The 27,138-nt window shown below is 41.8% G+C and overlaps 1 protein-coding gene across 16 annotated transcripts in view; it reads right to left on the bottom strand.

Annotated features, from left to right (window-relative positions):
• Tnrc6b (trinucleotide repeat containing adaptor 6B) overlaps positions 1-27,138 on the bottom strand; it is a 233,638-nt gene that overhangs the window by 125,704 nt on the left and 80,796 nt on the right. For 5 of the 16 annotated variants that reach the window (XM_076556364.1, XM_015997856.3, XM_076556374.1 and 2 more), the window contains exon 1: positions 10,656-10,868. The exons of 9 other annotated variants lie outside the window; for them this stretch is intronic. Coding sequence is in view for 5 of the 7 variants with exons in the window: in XM_015997856.3 (XP_015853342.2) it covers positions 10,656-10,660 (5 nt within the window). In the remaining 2 variants the exon portion in view is untranslated. Of the gene's footprint in view, positions 1-10,655; positions 10,870-27,138 lie in introns of those variants that run through there. 2 more of the 16 variants (XM_076556367.1, XM_076556370.1) reach the window with 2 other exon arrangements.

The following is a 27,138-nucleotide window of genomic DNA, read 5'->3' as shown; positions in this document are numbered from 1 at the left end:
AGGTTGGTACATGTCTTTAATCCCAGCACTCAGGAGGCAGAGGCTGGTGAACCTCTTTGAGTTCAAGGCTGGCCAGGTAGGTCTACATGGTGAGTTCCAGGACATCTAGGGCTACACAGAGAGACACCCCCCTCCTCGTGTCTCAAATAAACAAACAAACAAAAATAACAACATACACACACACTGAGAAAAAGAGAGAGAGAGAGAGGGAGAGGAAGAAAGAGAGAATTGTGAAGAGTAACCAAAGAGCAATAACTTTCCAGTGTGAATAAGATTCGGTTCCTTCCAAGCAGAATTCACGGCCTTTTCTGTCCTTACTGATCATTATTTAAAAGCTCTCCATAGTTAATAGCTACAAAGTAGCCTAAGCCCACAGACAATGAACTTGGTCTCTGAACCTGCTTTTTATAAACTCTTAAGAACCACCATCTCTAGTAAATATTAGATCTACTGATGCAGGTGGGCAAAGAACACAAAACACAATGTGCATGTTACTCCAGGGAAGAGAGGCCCAAGTACAAATTAACCCTGTAGCACCTCCCTCTCTCATACATAAAGGTCCAAAGAAAAAGAGGGAGAGAGGGAGAGGGAGGGAAAGGGAGGGGAAGAGAGGAGGGGGAGGGAGAGAGAGAGGGAGAGAGCGAGCGCGCGCAAGAGCAAGCACATGCTCACATAAATTGCTCATAGCTTTGAAGAACACTGGATCATGCATGCCTCTTTCCCCACATGCAGCCACCATCTCAACTAAGTTCAAAGGAAGCTTACAGAAAGGGGCTGTTTCCACCCTTCCCCGAGTTTGTTTTGAAATGTAGGCCTTGACATGGGCATTTCTGAACTATCACACAAACTGGTGTGTTTAGGTACCTCTACCAATGTAACTGTTGACCTTAACTAAAACAGCATTTTAAAATGTGAAATTTGTGTATTCTGATAAAAAGTTTGCCTTTTCACATGTAAAATTAAAAGACTAGACCCTTCCATTCTAAGTCTCTTGATAGGTTAAACCAACAAGTGTTCAGGGTAGTGCTTACCCTGCGAAAGGTCTGTGCCAGGTGAAGCCATTTTGGATATTTTCAAAGTGCACATTGCCAAAAACAACCTGATTTTACTTTGCAAACCCCTGAAGTAACTACTATGGTAACCATGGCACTAGTAACATGTGGCTAGTGCCACTCAAACTTCATTTAGTATAAACACTGACAGTTATCTACATTACTGGAAAAACTTCGTATGTTTGGAAAAGACTTGGGCATGTGAGTTTACTTTTTCATGAGAAAGTAGTAAATTTTATGGAATCTAAATACAGACCAAATATTTCCAATGAAAATGTTAGGTTCAAACTACAATGCCTTCTAACTGTAAAGCATACACCAGATTTCAGACTCATTATGAAAGAAAGTAAAATATTCCACTAGCTTTAGATCAATTACACATTAAACTGATAATATTTTACACACAGTGGGTTAAATAAAACACTGTTGACATTACTTTCACTCTTAGATGGATTGTTTTCTATCCCCGAGCTGTGCTGCCATTATCTAAGGATTCCTCAATGTTCCTGCCGGAGCACCTCTCAACACCAGCTTGGGAACAGTGCCATGACCAGATAGCTACCTTCTTTCCGGTCCAGCATCTGAAACTGTTGGTCACACCTGCAATGAACTGAAAAGTCCTTCCTTCATCCTTGGTGCCTGTGACTGACTGTCTACCTTTCAATTCTTCCCAGGTCCTCTTTCTCTTCCTGTCCCCATTCTCATTTTCTTTTCTATTGTTTGGACTCCCGGGGTGACCTCATCCACTCCTAGGCATCCACTATCACTTCGACAGGAAGCTATCCAACTCATCTCCATTCTGACCTCATTCCCAGGCTGCAGCTCCACAGGGCCAGTTTTCTGCTCAACCATTCTCCCTGAAGTCCCACTTGTTCAACCCTGCATCTGTATGTCTGAGGGGGAATTCACTGTACAGGACTCCATCACTCACTTGGGAAACCTGGAGTCTGCCTTTCTGTAGGCCCAAGGTCGGTCTCACTCAGAGCAAGGAGGTCTTTTCACCAGAGTCTCCCTTACTCTGTTAACATGTATGTGTGACTATCCATCTCAACATAGGAAAAAACAATTATTTGATGTTCCTGACCAGGACAGGTTTGATGAAACCTGCCAGGACAGGTTTCTCTGTGTAGCCCTGGCCCGGGAACTCGCTCTGTAGCCCAGGCTGGCCTGGAACTCAGAGCTCTGCCTGCCTCTGCCTCATGAGTGCTGAGAGTAAAGGCTTGAGCCACCAGCACCACCACTGCCCAGCTCACCGAACTCTTCTAATTGGACTGCTGGACTCCAAATTCTCTCCCACCGTCTCCCTTACACTCAGCACTGCCCTCTTAGCACTATTTACCTCCTGCTGTTTACCAGCGCCCAAACACCACTGTGCTAACCTTGTCACCAGGCTTAGGATCTCTATTCAGCAACTACTCAGCAGGTACCTAGTTCTCCTCACCTCACCTCATCAACCTTCAATCAGTCTCCCTGGGCAGTCCTTCCAGTTCCAGCTACCTCAAGCTAGAATGGCCGACCTTCAGTTCCTTGAGCTCAGTTCTGCCAGATAAAGGCTCTGCTCATATGCAAAGTCCTCACAGAGTGCTCCCTGATCCATCCAGCTCAAACCAGTATTTCCCCTTTCAAATGACCTTGGGTGTTGGATATGGTGCATGTCTTTGATCCCAGCACTAGGAGGCAGAGGGAGGCAGATTTCTGAGTTCAAGGCCAGTCTGCTCTACAAAATGAGTTCCAGAGCAGCCAAGGGATACACAAAGAAACCCAGTCTTGAAAAACCAAACCAACCAAACAAAAAACTTGGTATTATTATTACCACTGTAATGGTAAAGAAACTATATGACTTTCTTCCTCCTCTTCTTCTTTCTGGTTTTTCAAGACAGGGTTTCTCTGTACAGCTCTGGCTTTCCTAGAATTTGCTCTTTAGACTACGTTGGCCTTGAATTCACAAAGACCCACCTGCTTCTGACTCCTGAGTGCTGGGATTAAAGGTGTGCACCACCACCCACAGCCCAGCTGGCTTTTTATCTTCTTTATAGAACAACGTCTCCTTATGACCACTGTCCTTACACTGCATATTATGGCCATGCCATTTTTGGATAGCTTACCATTGGAAACCAATTTAAGAAGGAGAAATCTGAAAACTTAAAACTACAAAGGATTCTTAAATTTTTATCTCAGACTGGCTCTCTAACTTCAGCAGATCTTGATTTAAAACTTGCAAGGTTTAATAACTCCAAAACTAAACTAATGACTGTTATGCCCAGATTGTGACCCCAAAGAGACCACCGAAGACCTTGGATGTCAAAATTTGAAAACTTAAAACTACAAAGGTTTCTTAAATTTTTTATCTCAGACTGGATCTCTAACTTCGGCAGATCTTTATTTAAAACTTGCAAAGTTCAATAACTACAAAACTAAACTAATGACCTCAACCCACATCTGCCTGTCATCTAGATCATGCATGCAGGGCCTTTGTACAAGCTTACTTCCATTTGAGTTGGGTGATCTTCCTTTGTAATCAAGCAACATCCTGAACCTGCCAGCCTCCTCCATTTATATTCTTTTTAATACAGCAACAGTGCCTAGAGAAAAATTTCATATTACTTTCTTTTTTGTTGTTTTCTTTTTATTAGCACATACTATTATATTAACTAATGGGTCTCATAATGACACTTCCATACATGTTCATAATGCATCATTCATATTCACCACCCCTCATCTTGCTCCCACTCCAGACCATCTCTCCATCTACTCACATGGGTTGTTCTACTTTGAGACTCACTGGATTTGATTTGGATTGCTCACAAGAGCAAGTGTGAGGGTTTACAGGCACATGGGCAGCTTACCAGTGGCTACACCCCCACATGCATACACACACTTGCACAGGTACACACACACACACTCACACCCACTGAATGTGCACACAAGTCTTCAGGGAGGGGTGGGGCCTCCAAAAGCCTCTCTCCCAGGTCCATGTCAGGATGTCCTCAGATGCAATCTTGTGCAGGTAAGCATATGTTTACATACTCTGTGAGTGTAACAGGCAGCTAGCCATATCATGCCCAGAAGCCAGTATTCCACACCCTCTCTGTTTCCTCTCACACTCTTTTTGCCCCCTCTCCCAAGATGCTCCCTACACTTTAGAAGGGGAGATATAGCCGTCCCATTTATATCTCTGAATTCAATAGTCATTTCTTCACAGGACTCTGACCCGTTATGGGTCTCTGAAGTCACTACCTTGATATCCTCCCTATGCTAATTCCCTCTGGGGTTTCAACCTCCTGAATGCTTAAGGGTAGTTCCTTGTCTGTGTATCCTCCATAATGGGTGTTAACAGCTTAGATGCAAGATTGTAAAACATCCATAGCGAACTTCTGCCCTCCAGGGTTCTCCCATTGTGCTATGAGCCTGTATTTAAGACCTCCTCCCAGCTGGGCGGTGGTGGTGCACGCCTTTAATCCCAGCACTCAGGAGGCAGAGGCAGAGGCAGGTGGATCTCTGTAAGTTCGAGGCCAGCCTGGGCTACAGAGTGAGTTCCAGGAAAGGCACAAAGCTACATAGCAAAACCCTGTCTCGAAAACACCAAAAAATAAAAATAAAAAAATTTTTTTTAAAGTACAATAACTATATGCCATATATACAAGCAATAAATACCTAAACAATGTCTAAAAAAAAAGGGGGGGGGGAGATATAGCCGTCCCATTTGTCTCTGCATTAAATAGTCATTTCTTCTCAGGACTCTGACCCATTATGAGTCTCTGCAGTCACTACAGACCACTGTACAAAAGCAGCTTCCCCTACCAAAGCTGACAGCAGCACTCACCTATGAGAATAAGCACAGTTATTAGAAGGCAGTTGGATAGGCATACCACGTCCATTTAACAAGCAACAGTAGTGGCTATGACCTCCTCAACCACATCCTTTTGACCAAGTTTAGAGAATCAGATATGAATTCCTCCAGAATGGACCAGAGCAGGTATCATATCAACCAGAAAGCAACTGGTTACCCCATATGTTCTATGATTCTAATATTTAATACTTGGCATGTATTCAGTAATTTGCTGTATTATTGCTGTATTTGCTGTATTAATCATTAAAACAGACAATAATATAATCATGTTTAAAAAAATCCAAGATCAAAGAGTGAAAGCCATTTTTATGTCATTTGTATAAATTCAACAGTATTTTGTCTAGTGGACAACTGGCCTCTATTTAACATATCTTTTAATATATCCTGAGTTTAAAAAAAAAGTAATAATTTGATTAAACATAATTTATTATGTATGGGCTCAGAACATTAAAAATGAGAGGAAATACTGTATTCTACATTCTCTTTTGTCTTGTCAACTCTAATAATAATTCATGTAAAATTACCTAGGACTTTTGATATAAAACAGAACATATGAAAAGCAGCCAAGAAAATATTTATGGGCCAGAGCTGGAAGAAAACAAGTACAGAGACTCATCAGCCAGGTATAGTGGCATACATCTGTAATCCCAGCAATCATGAAGAGGAAGGCAGATCTCTTGAGTTCAAGGCCAGCCTGGTCTCCACATCAAGTTCCAGATCAGCCAGAGGTAGATAGTGCAACCCTGTCTCTAAATATATAACTGCAACCAATCAACAGAATATAAATAACAGATTACTTTAAGGAAAAGGAGGAAAAAAACATCAAAACATGAGACTGTGGTGACTTTATTAAAAAGAAAAGGCTCCAGTCCATTCTTGACCTCGTCCACAACCTGAACAAGTGCAATGGCCCTGGTGGCCACAAGAAACAGAAGTCTTCAGCAGGCCCTAAGAGCCTTCTTGGTTTGTTTGGGGGCATGGTATCTCATACCTGTAATCCCACACTGTGGAGGCCATGGCAGGAAGATAGCCACAAGTTCCAGGCCAGCCTGGGCCACAGACTGTGACCCTGTCTTATAAAAAAGCCTCTCTGGTTTCTCAACCACGTCAGAGTCTGTGAAGGTGAAAGAAACAGACTTGATATCTGCTGTCACACAGCATTCTCCTGTGTGTCACAACCACCTCTTCTCCCCATTTCCATATAGGAGGAGGCGCACTAGGGTCACAGTTAGATTGAACTCAAATAATTACAACAACAAACAAACTCAAAAGAAAAACACAAACCAAACCAGAGTCTACCTAAGAAGCTACAGCTGCCTTTAAACGTTTAATCCTCCTGCCTTACCCCTGGGGTGCTGAAATCATAAACCTGTGCCACTGTGCCCTGCACTCAAATGTGTTTAATCATGAGCACTTCCTCTTGGTCTAGGCCCCGGGAACAGAATAGTAAGCAGGTAATGTCTCTACGTACTGTTCTGGAAAAGGTTATTTTGTGTAGAGAGTGATCCATACACAAGTAGTATACATTTCACACAGTGTAGCAATTAAGGGGTATTAAAAAAGTAAAAGGGAGGTTACAGAGTAACTAGGAAGGCAACTGAGGTCAGAGGTTCTCAGGTTCTCAAAACCTAAGTCTGAAGAGCTTTTGCAGAGCTATAGAAAACAAAGTAGAAAGACTACCATGACAAACCTCATATTCAAATCTCTACAACAGTGGTTCTCAATTTGTGGGTCGCAAGCCCTTTGGGGGGGGGGGTGTCAAATGACCCTTTCATAGGGGTCACCTAAGACCATCAGAAAATAAAGATATTTACATTATGACTCACAACAGTAGCAAAATTATAGTTATGAAATAGGAACAAAAATACTTTTATGGTTGGAAGTCATCACAACTTGAGGAATTGTATTAAAGGTTAGAAGCATTAGCAAGGTTCTAAATAGAAAACCACTGCTATAGAACTACCAGAAACAAAAATTACCATTCATTCCCAGATTATCAGTAAAGGAAATTAGAGAATTTTATCCTACATACAATCCAAGGTTATTAGTCACTACAATCGCCTGATACTGAGTATTTCCACAGGAACTAAGAGGATGGCTGTTCTGGGTGAGTGGCAGGTTGAAATCCATAGATTCTCTTACCATGTACATCAGGATATAATGAATGATTGCTGGAGAAATATATAAAGGAAGGGAAAGCATAGTTAACTCTCATGGGTTAAATCCTTCTTTAGGCCAAGTGACTTCAATTCACTCCAGCCACTCTGTGGTCTTAATCGGTAAGAAGTAGGTGAGAGAGACAAGGGGGATTAGGATAAATCCAGGAACAATACTATACCGGGAAACAATTAGCATATGGTGTTACTCTCCAGCCAATGCTCAAAGACCCCAGTCTTGAAACAGCAAATTCCACTGAGTCTAATATCTAAATGATGACTGAAAATTAACAAAGGGACGATTATTAGTCTCCAAATAAGGGCTTTCCATGAAAATACTCGGGATAGTTCTGTTGTCAAGTACTTGCTCTGAATGTTGCACACACACACACAAGCTGAGATGATGTGTTTCATACCTTACTGGTGGAGACGGACCAAGTATGTTCTATAGTCACCCATGTCACTCAAGCAGAACAAATTAGACCCTTAGTAAAAATAAATTTCCCTCAACTTTTCAGTCATGTTACTGTTCAACCTGCTCTGTAAGCCCTGAGCGGCCCGCGTTTCAGTCTGGTAGGTAAGTCCAAGAGTTGGAGAAGTCTCTGCTTCAATTTTCAGAAGTTTCTTTTTCAAGGACTCTCCAAGCAGTGACAGTAAACAGCAAAAGGCTCCTCAGAGCTGAACAGCAGCATTCCATTTGTACTATCTATCAAAGATGCCAATGCTTTGTGCAGCCCAGATGGAAGGCCGGAGAAACTTCTGATAAATATTATCAAATGCTGTGATGGTTCAGAGGTGAACCCAAGACATCTCTTTCTGGGAGAGAGCAGTGCGGAGAACAATGACTTAACAGCTACAAGCCACAAGTAGCATAAGGAAAGAGAAAAAAATGGGGGTTGCGGCTTAAGGATTATGTTTACTCTCTCCAGCAAGACACTTCCTCTGCATACACCGTGTCATTTTAAAACCTAAAACCACAACATTCGAGTTCTAATACGGCTGGGGTTTGCTCCTTGTAGCACCGACCACATCTTTAGAGTTTTTAACCCAACAATTTATACTACAAGCAGAAAACCTTAAACAAGACACAGTTATACTATTCGTCGGTACACTGGATGTGCTCCTCATTTTCATTTGCTCTGAATCATCATACTTCGGTGAGAATAAGAATTGGCTCTACAGGAACTTAGACCCAAAATGGCAGCTGAGCTTCGAAAACTCAGCAGAGCCATCATGCTTACCATTCCTGAAAGCAGGTCTCGTTCATCTCACCCTCCACCGTTCCTGGGAAAGAGTACTTCTAAAACCACGCCAGTGACTCTGACGGCATTCTGTAATGTGTTTAAGGACCCTTCTCCTTTCTGCCCAGGAGATCGGGCACTGCTCTGGTTCCTCTGCACGCGGAATAAACCTGCCATTCATATGTTTACAGTCCACAAAAACAAGCTGGAGGCAAAACATGGAAAGCCGAGTATTTTCTCTCTCTAGTCTTCAGCCACAACTTAGGAAACAGGAGTAAAATGAATCACCCAACAAGTGAAGCTCCAAATAACTGCTTTCATTTTCAGAGAAAACAACAACAAAAACCAGTTCCAATTCTCTTCAGACCCAGGACAATGCAACCCTTCCTGTCATTGAAGTAATTCCTACTAATCTAAACTGTAAAGATAATTCAGAGTCAAATGTAATGTTTCCAATTCCTCTCACACAAAAGCTGGATTTATATCACCATAAAATTCACATGGAAGCCCTCCCTCAGCACTTCAGGCACTTCTCTGCTTAGAACCATTACTAATACAGCAACAACATTACTTTAAAAAATAATAAAATGATGGCTCTTCTGAGACAGAAGACTAATTATCCTTACGTATTCAAATGGAAAGTCTTTTTGTTAAATTAGCGTGAAAAGTCCCTTCATCTACACACAATTGGCCCACAGAAACAGGCCATTTTCAGCACGAGAGGCCAACCCATTTCAACAGTGGATAGAAAGCTTTGAAAGCACTACACACCCTCTCCCACACTGTCCAATTTTCAAAATGGTCCAGCGGTTTCCCCATTTTATTTTTAACACTTTAAGGCCCAGCTGGTTAGCATCTCATAATTAGATTAATTAAAAAGGAAACAACAACAACAACAAAAAACAAACCCCCAAAAACCCTGCTCCCTTCTGATCAAAATTATTCCATTTATAAAGCTTAATTACCTTAATCCAAGCCTACATATTAAATGATGGGGTATGACAATTCAATCATTTGTATATTTTAAATGTCTTCTCTAAACTATATAGCAGATTTAGAAGAACGGTGTCTTTCTCTTGCCAATATGCCACAGCACAAATCAAGAGGCCACAAATGAGGAGGAAAGAGGTGAGAAACAAGGCTTCTCAGAGCCAAGGATGTGCTGGGGGAGGAGGGAGGGATTTTTGTCAGGGGTGGAGGTAATTTACCCGCCACATCACAAACTACAGTCCTTTCAGCACACCAGACCGAGAGGCATTACATCACACTCTCACAATGATAGGGGGAGGTGGCCCTGAGAAAGCAAGTTTTCGGCTTTCTTTCCAGCCTGCTCAGGCTTCTAGAATCCTACATTAGGAGTAATGGAATTTAACTTGAGGCACCGCACTTTCAGGGTTACTAACAGACTCAGACACTCATTTATACGATCCTAAATGACCACTTTACAACAAACACATGTCCAAAAAGACACACATCACACACAGTCAATTGGCGTTGAAAATCTAACATTAAACAAAATATTTTATTTCATGTGAAATGGAGACCAATATACACTGAGAACTGGTAAAGAAACAATTTCTAAACGTTATAAAGAGCCATTTATATCTTTAAAAGAATCGTGTTTACAAGACAGTCCCACCATTTGGTTGAAGCCAGGATCAAAATAAAAGCGCATCTGGCTGCACATTTGAGAACACACACTGGGACCCGGTGCAAAGGAGCGCGCGCAGAGGAGAGGATGAGCTACATTTTGCTTGCATTTCAAGCAGGGGGAATCTATAACCCCAAATCTGGTGTATTCAGTCACCCCCTGGACCTAGTTTAAAATGTTTCTGGCCTCACTTTAGGCTCTACACATCTCCAGGAAGCATACCCCGGTCTGAGAGAGAGAGAGAGAGAGAAAAAATGCTTTCCCATTCTAGGGCTAGTCCTCCCGGATCCTTTGTCGGCCTTAGCAGCCGAAAGAATGCAAACCCATTTATATTTATGCAAATTTTTGCAGCAGATTTAAGGGGGGAGGGAGAGGTTTGTGTTTTTTTTTTTAAAAAACCTCTTCCTAAATATCAAATTCCAATTACTCACAGCTTCGTTTATTTGCATGATAGAAATGATGAAAAGCTACATATAAACTAAAAGTGCAATGAAATCACTTCAAAATTTAAATATTTTACCAAGTCTTTTCCATTTCTAAAATGCTGAACCAAAAGTACATCACGGGTCTGATTTACAGATTCGCGAAATGTCTGAAGCCAGGCTCCATGCTAGAGAAACGCCGATTTGCAACAGCACTAGTGAAAACGGTTAACACGATCCAGAGAAATCAATTGGTTTTTAAAAATTGAAAATATTTACCAACCTCATAAAGTGCAGCAGTGCTTAAATCCAGCAAATTGAGGCATACAAGGTAGAAATGGAAATGAAAAAAGGTCCAAAAAATGAATTCTTTTTGTCTATCTGTATTTTGTATTTTAAATATTCAGAAACCAGCAGAGACTCTGTCGGCCATTTTGGCTTGAACTAACTCTCTCACTCACTCTCCCTCCTGCTCTCTCTCTCCCCCTCTGTCTCTAAAGGAAGCAGCTTTTTGTGACCTTCAAATAGAGGCGGATCACGTGACTTCGGGTAGGTTTGTCAATCAGGAAAGGGGAGGGAGCTGGAGTTGAAGCTGCCTTAAAGTGAAAGCAGCCTTTTTCCACCGGCTTTCATTTGTGCAATGCTGTTATCTCCGACTCCCGCCTACAGATTCTGCATGTGAAAGTGGCAACACCATAAGGGTAACAGATGAACAAAATAGAAAAACCTTTATTGGTTTATAGAAATATGCTCAGTTGCTAACGATGCTTGCAGATCCTGGATCTGATCTTGGCTCCCTTGCTAGTGATTCTCTAGATGTTTGGGCAAGAACAGACTGGCAAACTGCTCTTTCAAAGGGGGCTTAAACAAAGCTTTACCTAAACAAAAAGAGAATTGAGTTTTCAGATTAAGATGAAACACAGGACACAACTGATTTCTAACTACCTCTGAAATACACAAAAAAGATGGAAAGTTACTGTAACCACTTGTAAACTGAGTGGCAATTCAGAGAGGTTAAGCAGGACTCCAAATCACACAGCACACGGCTGCTTCCTGCCCTTTGAACTTGGTGCCTATTGTGTGAGTACAGCACTCAGTAGCCTCTGCCCAAGCCTAAGTGAGGGCTAAGCTAGGGCTTCATAAAGGGCAGTACTGAGTCATCTTTATCTCCTCTCACCCCAGGAAGTGGCTGAGTCTAGGCACTCAATTAAAGCCCACTTAGCTTCCCTGCAGCCCCAGTCCCTCTGGAAAGCCCACCCCGGGCTAAAGGTACAAGTCCATCCCTTACCTCCTCCCTAGGCCTCTGTTTTGGTAGGTGTGGTGTGGAGATTGGAAGTGATGGTACCTTGGTGTCTGTCTGTCTCTCTCCTCCTTCTTTTTGATTTATTTTTATTTTATGTGCATTTATATTTATTTTGGTGTTTTGCCTGCATGTATATCTGAGTGAGGGTGTCGCATCCCCTGGAACTGGAGTTACAAACAGTTGTAAGCTGACATGTGGGTGCTGGTAATGCAACCAGGTCCTCTGCAAAAGTAGCCAGTGCTCATAACTACTGAGCTATCTTTCCCGCCCCTGGTTTCTTTCTCTTACTGGCTCTCTTCACTTTATCCTGGTCAAGTTAGTCACAGACCAGGAGTGGTGGTGCATGGAGCTAATCCCAGTGCAGAAGCAGGTAGACGGATCCTGCTCTACATAGCAAGTTCCAGGTCAGTCAGAGATGCAGTGTGACCTGTCTCCAAATAAAAATAAAAAATAAAAAAAAAAAAAAAACAACAACAACAAAAACAAAAACTAGTCACGAGCCAAAGCAAGCATGTTGAGCATCCCAGTCCAATCCAGGCACTCCTAGGACACAACTGCCTACTTCAAAGTTGTTTAGTTTTATAACAGAAACTGCTTAATGTTGGTCTTTCCTAGCTGTAACTGTCAATTGTCTGTGGGCAAACGCCACCATCTTCCTCATCTTCGGTGAGGTGTCACACTGAACTCCAAACAGCAGCTGAATGAATGAATCAATCTATCAACCAAATCACCTGCAGCTCTGTGCAGTCTGGGCTAAACAGAAGGTTACAAACAAATATAAGTAACTTAGGGGAATGGTTGTCACAGATCTCCAGAAACCCCTATCCAATCTATCTATTTTAAGGATGCTTTTTGTTTGTTTGTTTTTTGGGAAAGGGTTTCACTTTGTAACCCTGGCTGTATTTAAGGATTCTTTAAGGACATAAAGAAACAGAAACAGTAGGCTGGCCAAGGTGCTTTTCCCAAATGAACTAGGCTGACTGGCCAGTCAGCGGAGAATCGAAGACTCTGAAGCATCTTTACAGAAGAACCTGTGAATTCAGTCTAACCCTACATGTTGGTCTTTCTGGTTTTCTACACTTTACACTATCTCCCTCCGATTTTCCACTTCAAAAGGGACAGGCAAGGAGCTGCTTCCGGGCAGCAGAAGTTACTGCCCAGTCAATGTGGCTGCTCCCATACTCTGGTATAAAATGCTTCCACTGCACTGTACCAGGAGAATGGCCAAACCCTGTCTAACAATTGAAATGTAGGCAAAAGCAGGAAACTCCTAGGCTGGAAATTCTGAACATTAATCTATTTTTGTCCTTCCAATACCTTCCATATGAGTTACAGAAAGCTCATGTGGAGTACACTCGATATGTAGAAATGTGTGGAAACTGAATACACAGCCATTGTGCTTCAATTCATGATGATGGTCGAAAATTTTTATTCTGCTGTCTCTATTCTCCAGGCACAGTATTACTGTTTAAATCTATTTCTTGTTAGCTGGGCAGTGGTGGCGCAAGCCTTTAATCCCAGCACTTGGGAGGCAGAGGCAGGCGGATCTCTGTGAGTTCGAGGCCAGCCTGGGCTATCAAGTGAGTTCCAGGAAAAGGCTCAAAGCTACACAGAGAAACCCTGTCTCGAAAAACAAAAACAAAAAAAAAAAAATCTATTTGTTTTATTCAAGATGACATAGAGCTTCTTATACTTTCTCCTCTTATAACCTTTCTTCACATGACCAATTTTTATACAACCCAGGTCTATAGATATTCAGTCATATAAAACTCAGTGGTGGTGATCACTTATAATTCCAACATTCCAGAGTTCAAGGCCAGTCTCAGGCAACAAGGTGAATTTGAGGCCAGCCTGAGTTTCATGAGACTCTATCTCCAAAAATCAAAAAGGGCTGTGAAGAGAGCTCTGTCAGTAAAACATCTGCCAAGCAAGCCTAAGGAAGTGGGTTCAGTCACCCGTGGGAAAAAAGCACCTGAGCACCAGAGGCCGACCTCTGCCCTCACACATACATGATGACACACACAAGAAACAAAATAGGTATGCAAATAAAATATTTACTGATAATAAATCATGAAGACTATTTAAAAATAACTCTGGTACATTTGTAATATCACCATTTATTAAAGACAAAAACAAACATTCACACTTATTTTCTTTTTGCATGAATTAAATCTTGGCCAAATATTTGATGCTGCAGGGCATGGAGAATCATTAACATTTTCAGAGCTGATCAATATTTTGATTTTATAATTATCAACTCTGAAACCATCACTTCATGTAAATACATAGTTCAAAGTGGCAGAAATATACTTAGGGCCATTTCAGAAATTCTTAGAATTCTCTCTAATCCTAAGTCAAAATTCATCCAAAGAGATATATTATCAACAGCAATTTAAACAGTGATCTTTAAAAATCTAACATTCTAACACAACAGTACAATCCGGAGATACACCAATTTATAATTATAATAATTAATGTTCCTATAAGAGTAGAACAGTTTGTATAAAATGAAAAACACTGCAACTAGAACATACAATAGTCTTGAGTCTGAGCTAAGTATTACGGGCTGCATCTGCTGGCACTGCACTGTGTGAAAGTATGTGCAGTTCAAAGTGCATGGACTGTACGTTCAGAAGCAAGGCTACAGAGAAGTTCCACAATGTAACATGGGGGAGCGCTGCTGCAAACACTTCAGACTAATTCTGCATTTGATCTTTGAATTAATTTCTAGTCACTGTGCATTTAGAGACGTTTTACTGCTGCCCAATATTTTCGCAACCCCTGCATTTAGTTATACACTCCCATACGGGCTCACAACCCACAGTTCCAGGACCTAAGGCTTGCGACTGAAGAAACGGCTCTGCAGATAGAGCAGTTGCTGTTTTTCCAGAGCACCTAGGTTTGATTCCTAGCGCCCAAATGACAGCTCACAACCATTTGTAATTCCAGTTCCAGATGCTTCCACAACCTCTTCTGGCTTCCCCAGGCACCAGACATACACGCGGTACACTGATGTACATGGAAGCAAAACACCCACACACATAAAAAGTAACATCATAATAATTTTTAAAAACTAGGGCCTACCACACATAAGACTCTGGGTTCAATAACCATTACTTATGGAACACACCTGCAGCAGAGAGAAATAAAAATGTATCTATGATCATTAAAGTCAGGCCAGCCAGCCAGCCCATTCAAAACTAGAACTCCTAGGCTGGGTACACAGTTCATTGGCAAAGCATTTGCTTAACATGCTTGAGATCCTGTGTTATAGAATATTATTTTAAGGTGTGTTACATTTGCTTATGCTGTGGAACGTCTGTTTAATTATGCAAAGATGTGTTGCATTCTTTTATGTTATATTTGTTTAACACTGTGAAGTTGTGTTATTTTGCCTGTCTAAAACATCTGATGGTCTATAAAGAACTGAACAGCCAATAGTGAGGCAGGAGAAAGGATAGGTGGGGCTGGCAGGCAGATAGAATACATAGGAGGAATCTTGGAGGACAAGAAGAAAGAGCAAAAGAACAAGGAGAGGAGAATGCTAGGGGCCAGCCACACAGCCACACAGCCAGCCACAGGATAAGAGTCAAAGTAAGATAAACAGAAGTGAGAAAAGGAAAAGGCCCAGAGGCAAATGGTAGATGGGATAAGTTAAAGTTAAGAAAAGTTGGCCGGGCGGTGGTGGCGCACGCCTTTAATCCCAGCACTTGGGAGGTAGAGGCAGGAGGATCTCTGTGACTTTGAGGCCAGCCTGGTCTACAAGAGTGAGATCCAGGAAAAACAAACAAACAAACAAAAACAAAACAAAAAAGCTGGCAAGAAACAAACCAAGCTAAGGCTGGGCATTTATAATTAAGAATAAGCTTCCATGTGTGATTTATTTGGAAGCTGGGTGGCGGGCTCCCAAATAAAGGAGCAAAAACAATCAACAACAATCCTGGACTCAATCTTCCCAGTGTCAAATCTTTAGATTTAGATTTGCATGTCTACCCTGGAGTACCTGTAGAAGGCAAGGAACTAGAAAGGGACCACTGAGGGGAGGAGAAGAAAGGGACAGTAGAGCAGCATGAAAGAGAATGATGAGAGGAAGGGGTAAGTGAGGGAGGGTGAGAAGGTAAGGCAGGGGAAGGGATAACTAACACGAGGTGTATCTGAAAAAGCCAGAGGCCTGAGAGATTCAGTGGTTAAGAGCACTGGCTGCTCTGGCAGAAGACCTGGGTTCAGTTTCCAGCATTTATATGGTGGCTCACAACTGTCTGTTGTGAGCCACCATATAAATGCTGTCATTTATATGGTGTCAGGGGATCTGACACTCTTTCCTGGCCTCTGAAGGGACTAGATACATGCTTGTTGCATATACATACATGCAGGCAAATGCTCATATATATAAAATAAAAATAAATCTAAAACAAGGAAAGAAAACCCATATGGAAACCTACTGCTTCATAAGTGGGCAGGGATGTGTGTGTGTGTGTGTGTGTAATTGGAATTACCCTACAGAGAGGATAATGCTCTTCCTGGAAGCTATAGACTGCCAAATAAAAAGTCTAGTGCTGACATTGGTATATTTATTTTAAGATTTATTTATTTATTATGTATACAGTGCTCTGTCTGTATGTCTGCCTACTGACCTGAAGAGGGCACCAGATCTCATTACAGATGGTTGTGAGCCACCATATGGTTGTTGGAAATTGAACTTATGACCTCTGGAAGAGCAACCAGTGCTCTTAACTGCTGAGCCATCTCTCCAGCCCCCTATTGGTACATATCTTTAATCCCAGCCCTCGGGAGGCAGAGGCAGGCAAACCTCTGAACCTCTGAGTTCAAGGCCAGTCTGGTCTACAGAGCAAATTCCAGGAAAGCCAGGGCTACACAGAGAAACCCTGTCTCAAAAAATAAATAAACAAAAGAATGTCTAGCCGGGCGGTGGTGGCACACGCCTTTAATCCCAGCACTCAGGAGGCAGAGGCAGGCGGATCTTTGTGAGTTCGAGGCCAGCCTGGTCTACAGAGTGAGATCCAGGAAAGGTGCAAAGCTACACAGAGAAACCCTGTCTCGAAAAACAAAACAAAACAACAAAAAAAATGTCTAGTGCTAAGTAAAATATCTGTCCCTTTAGGTGCTGGTCAGGGATGTCCTGGGGACCCCCAAAGTAACAAAAGGCTATTGGCATTGCTCTTGATTGCCATCAGGTCTTGATGGTAAGACCCTATTGCTCAAGACACCACACACTTTGGTCACAGGACATGAAGAAATCAAGTTACTATCAACAGGGAAGCTTCCTCTTTTGCTGGCTAGCTTTCACAGTACTGGATGATGCTATCTATATAAGGGTGCTGGCAAGGAAAGTCATCAATAGTCTTATCCAGCTATAACCAGCTAATCCTGCAAGCTACAATAAGGACCAGACTGGCAAGATATGCCAATTGGTGCAATTGGCACAAATGGTATAGAAGTAACCAACTGTTGTCTGGTTAGATTTAAGGCCTGGAACTTCATGAAAGGAAACACATACCTGGTACTATAAACCGATCAAGAACCTATGGCTGAGAAGACCATATGGTCTATGAGGTTAACCTACTACTAAACTGCTAAACTGACATGGTATCAAATTGCTCTCTAAAGACCTGATTCTTTACTAATAGATTAGTGTAGTTCTTAGTCCTCATCAAGGAAGCTTATTTGTGCAGTAGACAGCATTTAATGTGAAAACTTATACTTGGCCAAAGTGCAAAGAATATGTGTGTCTGTAGAGTTTTCAGCCATAAAAGGGATGTTTATACAACACAGCCTCCCCCTGAAGCTCAGAGAAAATCTTGGGAGAGGTAGTAAGATTTTCAAGAGGCAGAAAAATTGGAAAGGATCAGGGGAAAACTGTCTCCTGGACATGACAATATTAATGTACCCTTGAACTTCTATCAGTTATAGTATCCTACACAAAATCAAGTCAGTCAACATTATAGCATGGAAGACAAAGAGGTTCATAAGCCCCCATCCTTAGCCAAGGAGCTACTGATATAGGGAAGGGAGCGAATCAGTTTTCTTTGGTGGTGTGACCCCTCATAGGTCAACCCTGCTCCAGTGGATTTTCACCATCCATGCATTTATGGGTAGCACAAATAGGACATAAGGTTGGGAACAGATGGTAGGGTTGATCTAGGAGGAGTTAGGGGAGGATAAGGAATGAAGATGATCAAAGCACCCTGTATCAGCTGGGCATGGTGCTGCATGCCTCTAATCCCAGGAGTAGGGAGGTAGGGGCAGACAGAGTGAGTTCCAGTCCAGCTGGGGTGACACAGTGAGACTGTCTCAAACAAACAAGTAAACAAAATAGAGTGTTAACAAAATAGAGTGTGCATGGAAATCCTCAGAGAATTAACAAAAAATAGTATACTAACAAAAGAAAATTGTTCATTTCAAACTCAATGCCTTGTGTTTTATCGTGGACTATCTCCCAATTGCAGAATTAAGCTTAAGCCCATAAACCATATTTGAGAAATGTTGCATGTGTGTGAGACATGGATTAAAGCTCATACTTTTCATATAGATATTCCATTTTCTCATTATTATTTTTGGAAATGCCTTATACTTTTATTCTTGCACATTTGTCAAAATCTATTCCTCATATACATGAGGGTTTATTCCTGGACTCTCATTTTTTGTTCCACTGATTTATATTCTCTGTTTTTTATTTGTTTGTTTTGTTTTGAGATAAGTTTTGTCTGTGTAGCCTTGACTGTCCTGGAACTCACTCTGTAGACCTGGCTGGAGAGCAACCTTCCTCTGCCTTTCAAGTCCTAAGTGCTGGGATCAAAGGTGTGTGCCTCCACCGCCAGGCCTAGTCTCTGTTTTGATACTGATAAATCATTACCTTGATTACAATGATTACATCTGATATTGTTCTTTTTTGGAAAAAATGTTTTCACTATTTTATTTTACATTACATTCATTTTCTTCTGTTACACAAAACATAAAAATTATACATTTATATTATAGCATGTTTCACTGAGTGTATATACTGTATAATATTAAAAAATTTAAACATATCTACCCACCACACCCCACACACATAAAGCTAAAACCATACGCAAGGCAGGCTCTGGGCTCTGGACTCCATAGTCACTGTTTGAGTACCTACTGTGTAGCAGGTATTTTGCTCAGAACCAGGTCCAGGAAGCTGTAAAACTATCATCTGCAAAGAGAATGATCAAACACTGGCCTTATGTGTGTGAGGCCCTGGTTTCAATCCCTAACACTACAAAATCATTCATTCATTCATTCAGTCAGTCAGTCAGTCAGTCATGGTAAGGGTCATAATGAAAATGAGAGGAAAAATTTCACAGCAGAGGTGAGATTTAAAGTTCTGAACTGTGGTGGCATGAGCCTTTGATCTCAGCACTCAGGAGGCAGAGGCAGATGGATCTCTGAGTTTGAGGCCAGTCTGGTCTACAGAGTGAGTTCTAGGACAGCCAGGGCTACATAGAGAACCCTGTCTCAGATTTAAAAAAAAAAAATCTGAACTGAGTCTTCCTTTTCTCTCTTTCTTTCTCCTCCTTTCTCTTTTTTCTCCTTCACTCTCTACTCTCTTTCTTTTTCATCCTAGGCCTAGTCAAACTGACTGTGGCTGAGCATGAGCTTCCTACATCTGTCTCCTGGGTGCTGGAGTTAGAGGCAAGCCATCAAGCTCAGTTTAACTAGGTGCTGGGGATGGAACCTGGGGCTCTGCACACAGTAGGCAGACACTCTTCCAATTTAGTTATGACTTCAGTCCCTTAAACTGAGTCCTAAAGGAAGAGGTTTGTCATTTCACCAGGTAGAGAAAGTGAAGCAAAGACTTTTCTAAATCTTACTAACTTCGATACTACCAAACAATGCAACTAAGGATGAGGAAATCTAACTGTGAGTTTTGTTTCTATGGTCTTACTATCAACATATTCAAAAGGCAGAAATAGTACCCCAAACTACCCAAGAATCCCGAATATAACCTGGATCCAATAATCTCCAGATTATTGTTAGAAATTAGAATGCTACTATTATACTCTAGTATATTTATGAATTAGAATTTTAAAGAGGTTTATTTTATTGCCCCCCCCCTTTCTTTTGTTGAGAAAGGAACTCTGTATAGCCCTGGCTATTCTGTAACTTAGTATGCAAATCAGGTTGGCCTCAAACTCAGAGAGATTTTCCTGTCTCTACCTCCCAAGTGCTGGAATTAAACCATGCACCACCATGTCCAGCTTTATCATTATTTTGTGTGTCTGTACACACAGTTGTATAGGTGTCCAAAGAGGCCCAAAGTGGGCATGGTGGATTCCCTAGAGTGGAGCTACAGGCATAAGCAACAGTTAAAAGTTGCCCAAAATGGGTACTAAACTGAAGTCTTCTACAAGAGCAACAAGCATTCTTAACCAGAGTCATCTCTCCAGTGCCAGCCCTTCTTAATTAGAGTGTTAATAAACCAAGCTCACAGGGCTGGAGAGATGGCTCAGTGGCTAAGAGCACTGGCTACTTATTCTTCCAGAGGACCCGGGGTTCAATTCCCAGCACCTACATGGAGCTCGCAAGTGTCTATAACTCCAGTTCCAAGGGATTTGATACCCTCACACAGACCTATATGTAGACAAAACACCAATGCATATAAATAAATAAGTAAACAAATCATTAAAAATAATAAACCAAGTTCACATCATCTCATCTGGCAGGAAAAACTTTTTACCCCCTTCCCCTCCATTCTGGGGCTGCAAATGCATCTTAGCAATGGAGTGCTCTCCTACCATGGCTCTGGGCTCATCCTAGCACAACAAAATCAAAGAAAACAAGAATCAAATTCCTTATGTGTGTGTTCCTGTGTGGTTACACATGCACATATGCGCACATGTGTGGGAACTCAGAAGACAATCCCGGATGTCATTCTGCAGATATTGTATACCTTTTTGTTTGTTTGTTTTGAGACAGGGTCTCTTTTTGGCCTAGAATCCACCACACAGGCTAGTCTGGCTAGCCTGTGAGCCCAGGGGTCCACCTGCTCCACTTCAACAGTGCTAACATTACAAGTACACACCACCAAGACCAGCTTTTTCTACAGAGATTCTTAACTCAGATCCCCAAGCACTTTACTGGCTAAGCTATCTCCCCAGCCCACATGTTAATTAAAAAAAAATTTGTGTGCAGTTTTTTTTAAAAATGTTATGTGTATGGGTATTTTTCTTACATGTATGCCTGTGTACCATGTCTATGTCTGGTGCCCTCAGAAGCCAGGAAAGGATGTCATATCCCCTGAAGCTGGAGTTATTAACAGTTATGGGCTGCCAAGTGGTTACTGGAAATCAAACCTGGGTCCTCTGGAAGAGCAGCAAAGACTTTTAGCTCTTCAGTGCCTGGACCCCCCTCTTTAAAAAAGACCCTCAAACTCTTCAGATCCACATCTCAAAAGTTAAATTCCAACACTTTCCTCTGTCTCCATGGTACCACATAAAAACCTCCATGGCAGCATCTTCATACCCACACTGTGGTATTTGCCAGCTTTTTTTTTTTTTTTTTTAGTCAAGGTCTTGCTATAAAGCCCAGGCTAGCCCCAAACTCACAATCCTCTGGTCTTAAACTATCATGAGCTGGGATTACAGGGGTATACTGAGAAGCCCAGTTTGTCAACTTTTTACTAAGTTGCCATTGATTGATTTATTTCTTCAACTTAAATAAATATTCATTAGTATGTACACCATAAAAAGATGAAATCTTACCATGTGTAAGACTTGGAAAACATGTTAAATTAAGTAAGCTACTATGGTGGCTTGAATGAGAATGGCCCCTATAAGCTCACATAGTTGAATGGTTGGTCCAAAGTTGGTAGAACTGTTTGGTAAGGATTGGAAGTGTGGCCTTGTTGGAGGAGATATGCCACTAGGGCGGGCTTTGAGGTGTCATTCCCACTTAGCTCACATTCTCTGCTTCCTACCTGTGGATAGGATGTGAGCTCTCAGCTACTGCTCCAGTACCATTCCTGCCTGAGGGCTGCCATGTTCCCCACCATGATGGTCATGGACTCTAACCCTCTGAAATTCTAAGCCCTGATACAGTCTGCCTTCTATAAGTTTTCTTGGTCATGGCATCTTTTCTTTTCTTTTTTTTTTTTTTATGGCATCTTTTCATGGCAATAAAAAGTAACTAAGACAGCCAGGCACAGAAAAGACAAATACCAATCACGCTCAATGGTAGAATCCAAAATACTGTTCCAAGCAGAACAGCAGTTATCAGAGGCTAGAACATCAGGGAGTGGGAGATGGGGAGAAGGTAGCCAACAGGTAGTGTTTCCAATTGTTCAAGACTACTTCTGTGTTCTACTATATAGTAGTTTAACTATAGATACAAAAGTAATGTACATAATGTCCGTGCAATCAAACATAGGGCCTTGCACATGCCAACAAGTTCTCGACCACTGAGTATTCCCAGCTTTTGGTTTTTAGAAACACTCACTCCCCACTCACTATTTCAAGACAGGGTTTCCCTGTCTTTAACAGCCATGGATGTTTTGGAACTCTCTCTCTCTGTAGACCAGTCTAAGTTCAAACTCAAGAGACCCTCCTGCCTTTGCCTTCCAAGTGCTGGGATCAAAGGCATGTACCACCATGCAGGTGACTTTGAACTTTTGATCCTCCTGTTTCAGCCTCTAGAGTGCTGGTATTATAGGCACATATCATGTCCAGTTGTACTTCATGTTTCAAATATCTACAAGAGAGGATATTTAATGGTATCATAAGAATAACAATAATAAAGAAATGTTTAAGGAGGTAAGTATGTTAATTACCATGATTTGATCATTACACAATGTATACATATATCAAAACATCACATTGTACCCATAAATATACCAATTTTAAAGTAAGCATTTAACTTTTGAACCCAATTATTTATTTGAAACTAATTATCTTTTTCTTAAAGAGCATCTTTATAAAGCCTGACTTACTATTGGCAAGAAAGCATTGTATTTTGCCTGAAGAGAGGCACTGGGAGGAGGACCAGCTGTGCAAGGGGCAGCACAGGTCCTTAGAGAGCAGTGCAGATCTGTGGGCAGGCTAGGAGTGTCTGCAAGAGGCCATTAGAAACCAAGAAATAAGGAAATGATCCCTTAAAAAAGAAAAAAGGCAGCTAAGAGGCTAGAAAGACATTTTCTGCAAAATAAATAACAAGCAACGATGGGCTTACCAGTAGGAACACTTGAAAAGAGCTGTACTCAGCTAATCTATCTGCTGGAATAGTCAAGAAGCTCTGGATATCAAAATCAGGGTGGTGGCGGTGGCGGTGGTGGTGGTGGTGGTGGTGGTGGTGGTGGTGGTGGTGCACACCTTTGATCCTGACACTTGGGAGGTAGAGGCAGGCAGATCTCTGAGTTAGAGGCCATCTAATCTGCAGAGTTCATTCTAGGACAGCCAGGGCTTCACAGAGAAACATCATCTTTAGACCAAACCAAACAAACCAGGGAAGTAAACTCTGGATATCAAGTCAAACAACATGTTATCAGCTCCTTTTCTTTTGCTATTAACAAATAATATCTTAGAATTTTGGGGTTCTTGACAACTTCCCACCTCAGATTTTCAAAATGGGTGTGTGGAACAAGGGTGGGAACGTAGGGCCACCTTCATCCATTCAGCATGTATTTATTGGTGCTTTTTGTGTGGCAGGTACTTCTTGGGTAGAGAGCAAGGCAACCAAAATCTCCATCCTTGCTTGCAGAGCTGGGGGTCTTGTATAAAGGCTCACTGAACCGGGCCTTTCGGCTGGGTATCCTTAGGCTATACCTTCCCTACATCCCTGCATCATCTACAGATTCCTGGTGCGGAGAGGAATCCAAGAGAAGTGCTGAGGGCAGAAGTGGGTATCCACTCCATGTAGGATCAAAAACATGCACCACCTGGCTGGGTGCACTTCTTTAATCCTGACACTCAAGAGGCAGAGGCATGCCGGGCGGTGGTGGCACACGCCTTTAATCCCAGCACTCGGGAGGCAGAGCCAGGTGAATCTTTGTGAGTTCGAGGCCAGCCTGGGCTACCAAGTGAGCTTCAGGAAAGGCACAAAGCTACGCAGAGAAACCCTGTCTCCAAAAACCAAAAACCAAAAACCAAAAAAAAAAAAAAAAAAAAAAAGAGGCAGAGGCAGGAGGATCTGTCTCTATGGTAGAGGCCAGCCTGGTCTACACAAGCAGTTTAAGGCTATCCCTGACTATATAGTGAGACCCTGTCTCAAAAAAGCAAAATGAAGTAAGACTTCTGCTATATTAATCACAACTCTCTGTGAGCTATGTGACCCACCCTATTATTGTTGGTTAACATTACTACCTCAGTCTACAAGAGGTCAATCTCACAAGTATCCGAGGAGAAACTTACAAAACAAAATCCAGAGCACATTATTAAGAGACATTTGAGGGACAAAAATACAGTTTTCTGAGAAGTAATTCTTTTAAGCAACTTCAATGCAAATTAGAAAATTTACTAGCATCAGAAAGTTTCCCACAGCTAATATACAAATATTGATGGCTTCACTCAAATTTTTAAAAGCAAAACTTCCATGAGTATAAAATATCTATTAAACAGCTATGGTACTTAAAAATATCAATTACCTTGAAAATAAAATTCATGGTTTCTCTTTCCCACAATCTGAAAAGATTCTATAGAAAAGCACATTACTCTCTTGCTGTCCGGCTTCCTGGGTGATTACCCAGTCTGCAAAGAGTTCAACTGAGTATTTTTTAACATATTTATTTCAAAATTCACATCTTCTAATGGCTCAAAGAGGGGGAAAGAGTGAGGGAGAGAAGGTGGAGGCAGAGGCATAAGCAACAATTTGTGAAAACCTGGTCATACAATACACAAAATAGGCCTGGCTTGATGGCTCACCTTTAATCTCATCACTTGGGAGGCAGAGACAGGCAGATCTCTCTGAGTTGAAGGCCAGGCTACTCTACATAGTTAGTTCCAGGTCAGCCAGGGCTACCCAGTGAGACCCTGTCTCAAACAAGCAAGCAAGCAAGCAAGCAAGCAAGCAAGCAAGCAGGCAAACAAACACAAAATGAAAAACAAAAGCAAAAACACCACCCTATGGGGGCTGTGTGAGTTGGCTCAGCAGTTAAGAGCACTTGTTGCTGGAGAATTTGGGTTCAGTTCCCAGCACCCACAGTGGTTTACAAGTCCTGTAACTCTGGTTTTGAGGGGATCTGATGATCTCTTCTGTCCTCTGCATGTACCAGGCACACACATGATGCATATGCATACATGATTGTTCTGTAAGCAAACATGCATACATATGGGAATAAATAAAAAAATTTTAAAAAGCTGTCTGTTAACAACATACACCTTTAACCCCAGCAGAGGCAGGATCTCTGTGAGTTCCAGGCCAGCCAAGGTTACATAGTATGACCCTGTCACCAAAACAAACAACCAAAAACAAACAAACACATAAATAAAAAAGAAGAAAAGAACTGCCTATGGCCAACTAACAAGTTTAGCATCTAAAGATGAGTTAACTGTAAATTTTGTGATTTGCGAATACTTTCATTGTTGCTGTATTTAGGAGATGCCGCAGAGCTGTTCAAGGCTTTTAAACAACCACCAGAACCGTGCTTCTAAAAAGCAGTGTTGCTGGGTCTGCACAGACTTGCGACTGAAGCTACTCCAGAGACTGAGGCAGGAGGATCACAAATTCAAGGCCATCCTGGGATACACAGTGAGTTCTCAAGACAGGCTCATGCAATTTAGTGAGCCCTTGCCTCAATATTTAAAAAGTAAAAAGACAACTGCAGAAACAGGTTTGGTGACAGAGGGCATGGCTAGCACACGCGAGGCCCTAGGTTCAATCCCTAGTACTGTAGGTTAAAAAAAAAAAAAGAAACGAAAGAAAGAAAACAAAAAGGCAAAGTGTTAAATGGAGCGGCCAAATATAAAGCAAGGAATGCCATAGCCAAAGAAATCTTTTTCTCCCTTTGCCATGCTTGAGACTGAGCTGAAGACCATGTGTGTACTAGGCAAGTGCTCTACTAGTGTGCTCATGGGTAGCCAAGGGATCTTTAGTCTGATCTAGGGTAAACTTTTAAATTTTTATCTATTTATTAAAATGTGTATGACATGTGAGTGAATGTGGGTGTGCACATGACATAACTCATGCGGAGGTTAGAGGACAGTACTTGGGAGGTCATTCCTTCCTCTCACCTCTACATGGGTTTCAGGAATCACACTCAGGTTACGGGAATTGTCTGGCAAGTGCTTTTACCCAATAAGCTCCCTAGCAGGACCCATAAATACATTTTTATGAGTTGTTCTGGGTTATAAGATAAATCCATTCGTAAGCTGGTAGATAGATCCTTTTTTGTTGTTGGAGACAGGATCTTCTGTATCCCAGAATGGCTGTGAATTCACTATATACTTAAAGATGAACTTGAACTTCAGATCTTTTGCCTCCATCTTTGAGTGCTGGGATTCAGGTATGATGCATTACCATACCTAGTTTATGCTATGTAATACTGAAAAAGGAAAAGGAAAGGGCAGAATGAAAGAGGCCAAATTCATCATCACATTAAAAACCAGTATTCAGCTTGAAAATCACTTATAATAAATCTTCTTTCCATGGGTATCAAAGAAAATAGTATCAAGCCAGGCAGTGGTGGTGAATGACTTTAAATCCCAGCTCAGGGGTTAGAGGCAGGTGGATCTCTGAGTTTGAGGACAGCTGGTCTACAGAGCAAGTTCTAGGACAGTCAGGACTACACAGAGAAACCCTGTCTCAAACAACAACAGCAAACACTCCAAAAAGTATCAAAACTAAATTAAAAGCCTTTCTGAATGAAACATTTTATCTGAAATGAGCTCTCCAAAAACATGGTATGATGAAGCTTCATCCCTTCTGGGTGTAGTGAAGGTGTTTCCAGAGATGTTTAACTGAGGGGAAAGCCATGCTGAATGTGGGTGGCCTTACCCTATGGGCTAGGGTCTTACACCAAATGAAAAGGAAAACGGTGACAGCAGGGGCACAGCATTCATCTTCCTGCTTCCTGAGTGTGACACAATGTGACCAGCTGCCTCACACTCTCCCACCACACCCCATGATGGACTCCCTCAAACTATGGGCCTAAGCAGACCCTTCCTTCTGCTTTTGCCAGGTGCTTGGTCACAGCAGTAGGAAAAGTAACTACTACACATAGTACAGCACAATATACTAACAACTATCTGCTCATGCTGTTCTGAAAAATCATCATGCAAGGCATGGTGGTGCATGCCTTTGATCCCATCCAAACCAAACGTCATGGCCTTTATTTATTAGTTTTTAAATTTAGTTTATGTATATGAGTGCTCTATCTGCATGTACAACTTAATGCCAGAAGAGGGCATCAGATCCCACTAGAGATGGTTGTGAGCCACCATGTGGGTGCTGGGAATTGAACTCAGGACCTCTGGAAGAGGAGCCAGTGCTCTTA

This window comes from Peromyscus maniculatus, chromosome 20 (assembly GCF_049852395.1).
Source record: "Peromyscus maniculatus bairdii isolate BWxNUB_F1_BW_parent chromosome 20, HU_Pman_BW_mat_3.1, whole genome shotgun sequence".
In the NCBI taxonomy this organism is placed as follows: domain Eukaryota; kingdom Metazoa; phylum Chordata; class Mammalia; order Rodentia; family Cricetidae; genus Peromyscus; species Peromyscus maniculatus.
This window is presented reverse-complemented; position numbering and strand designations above follow the sequence as displayed.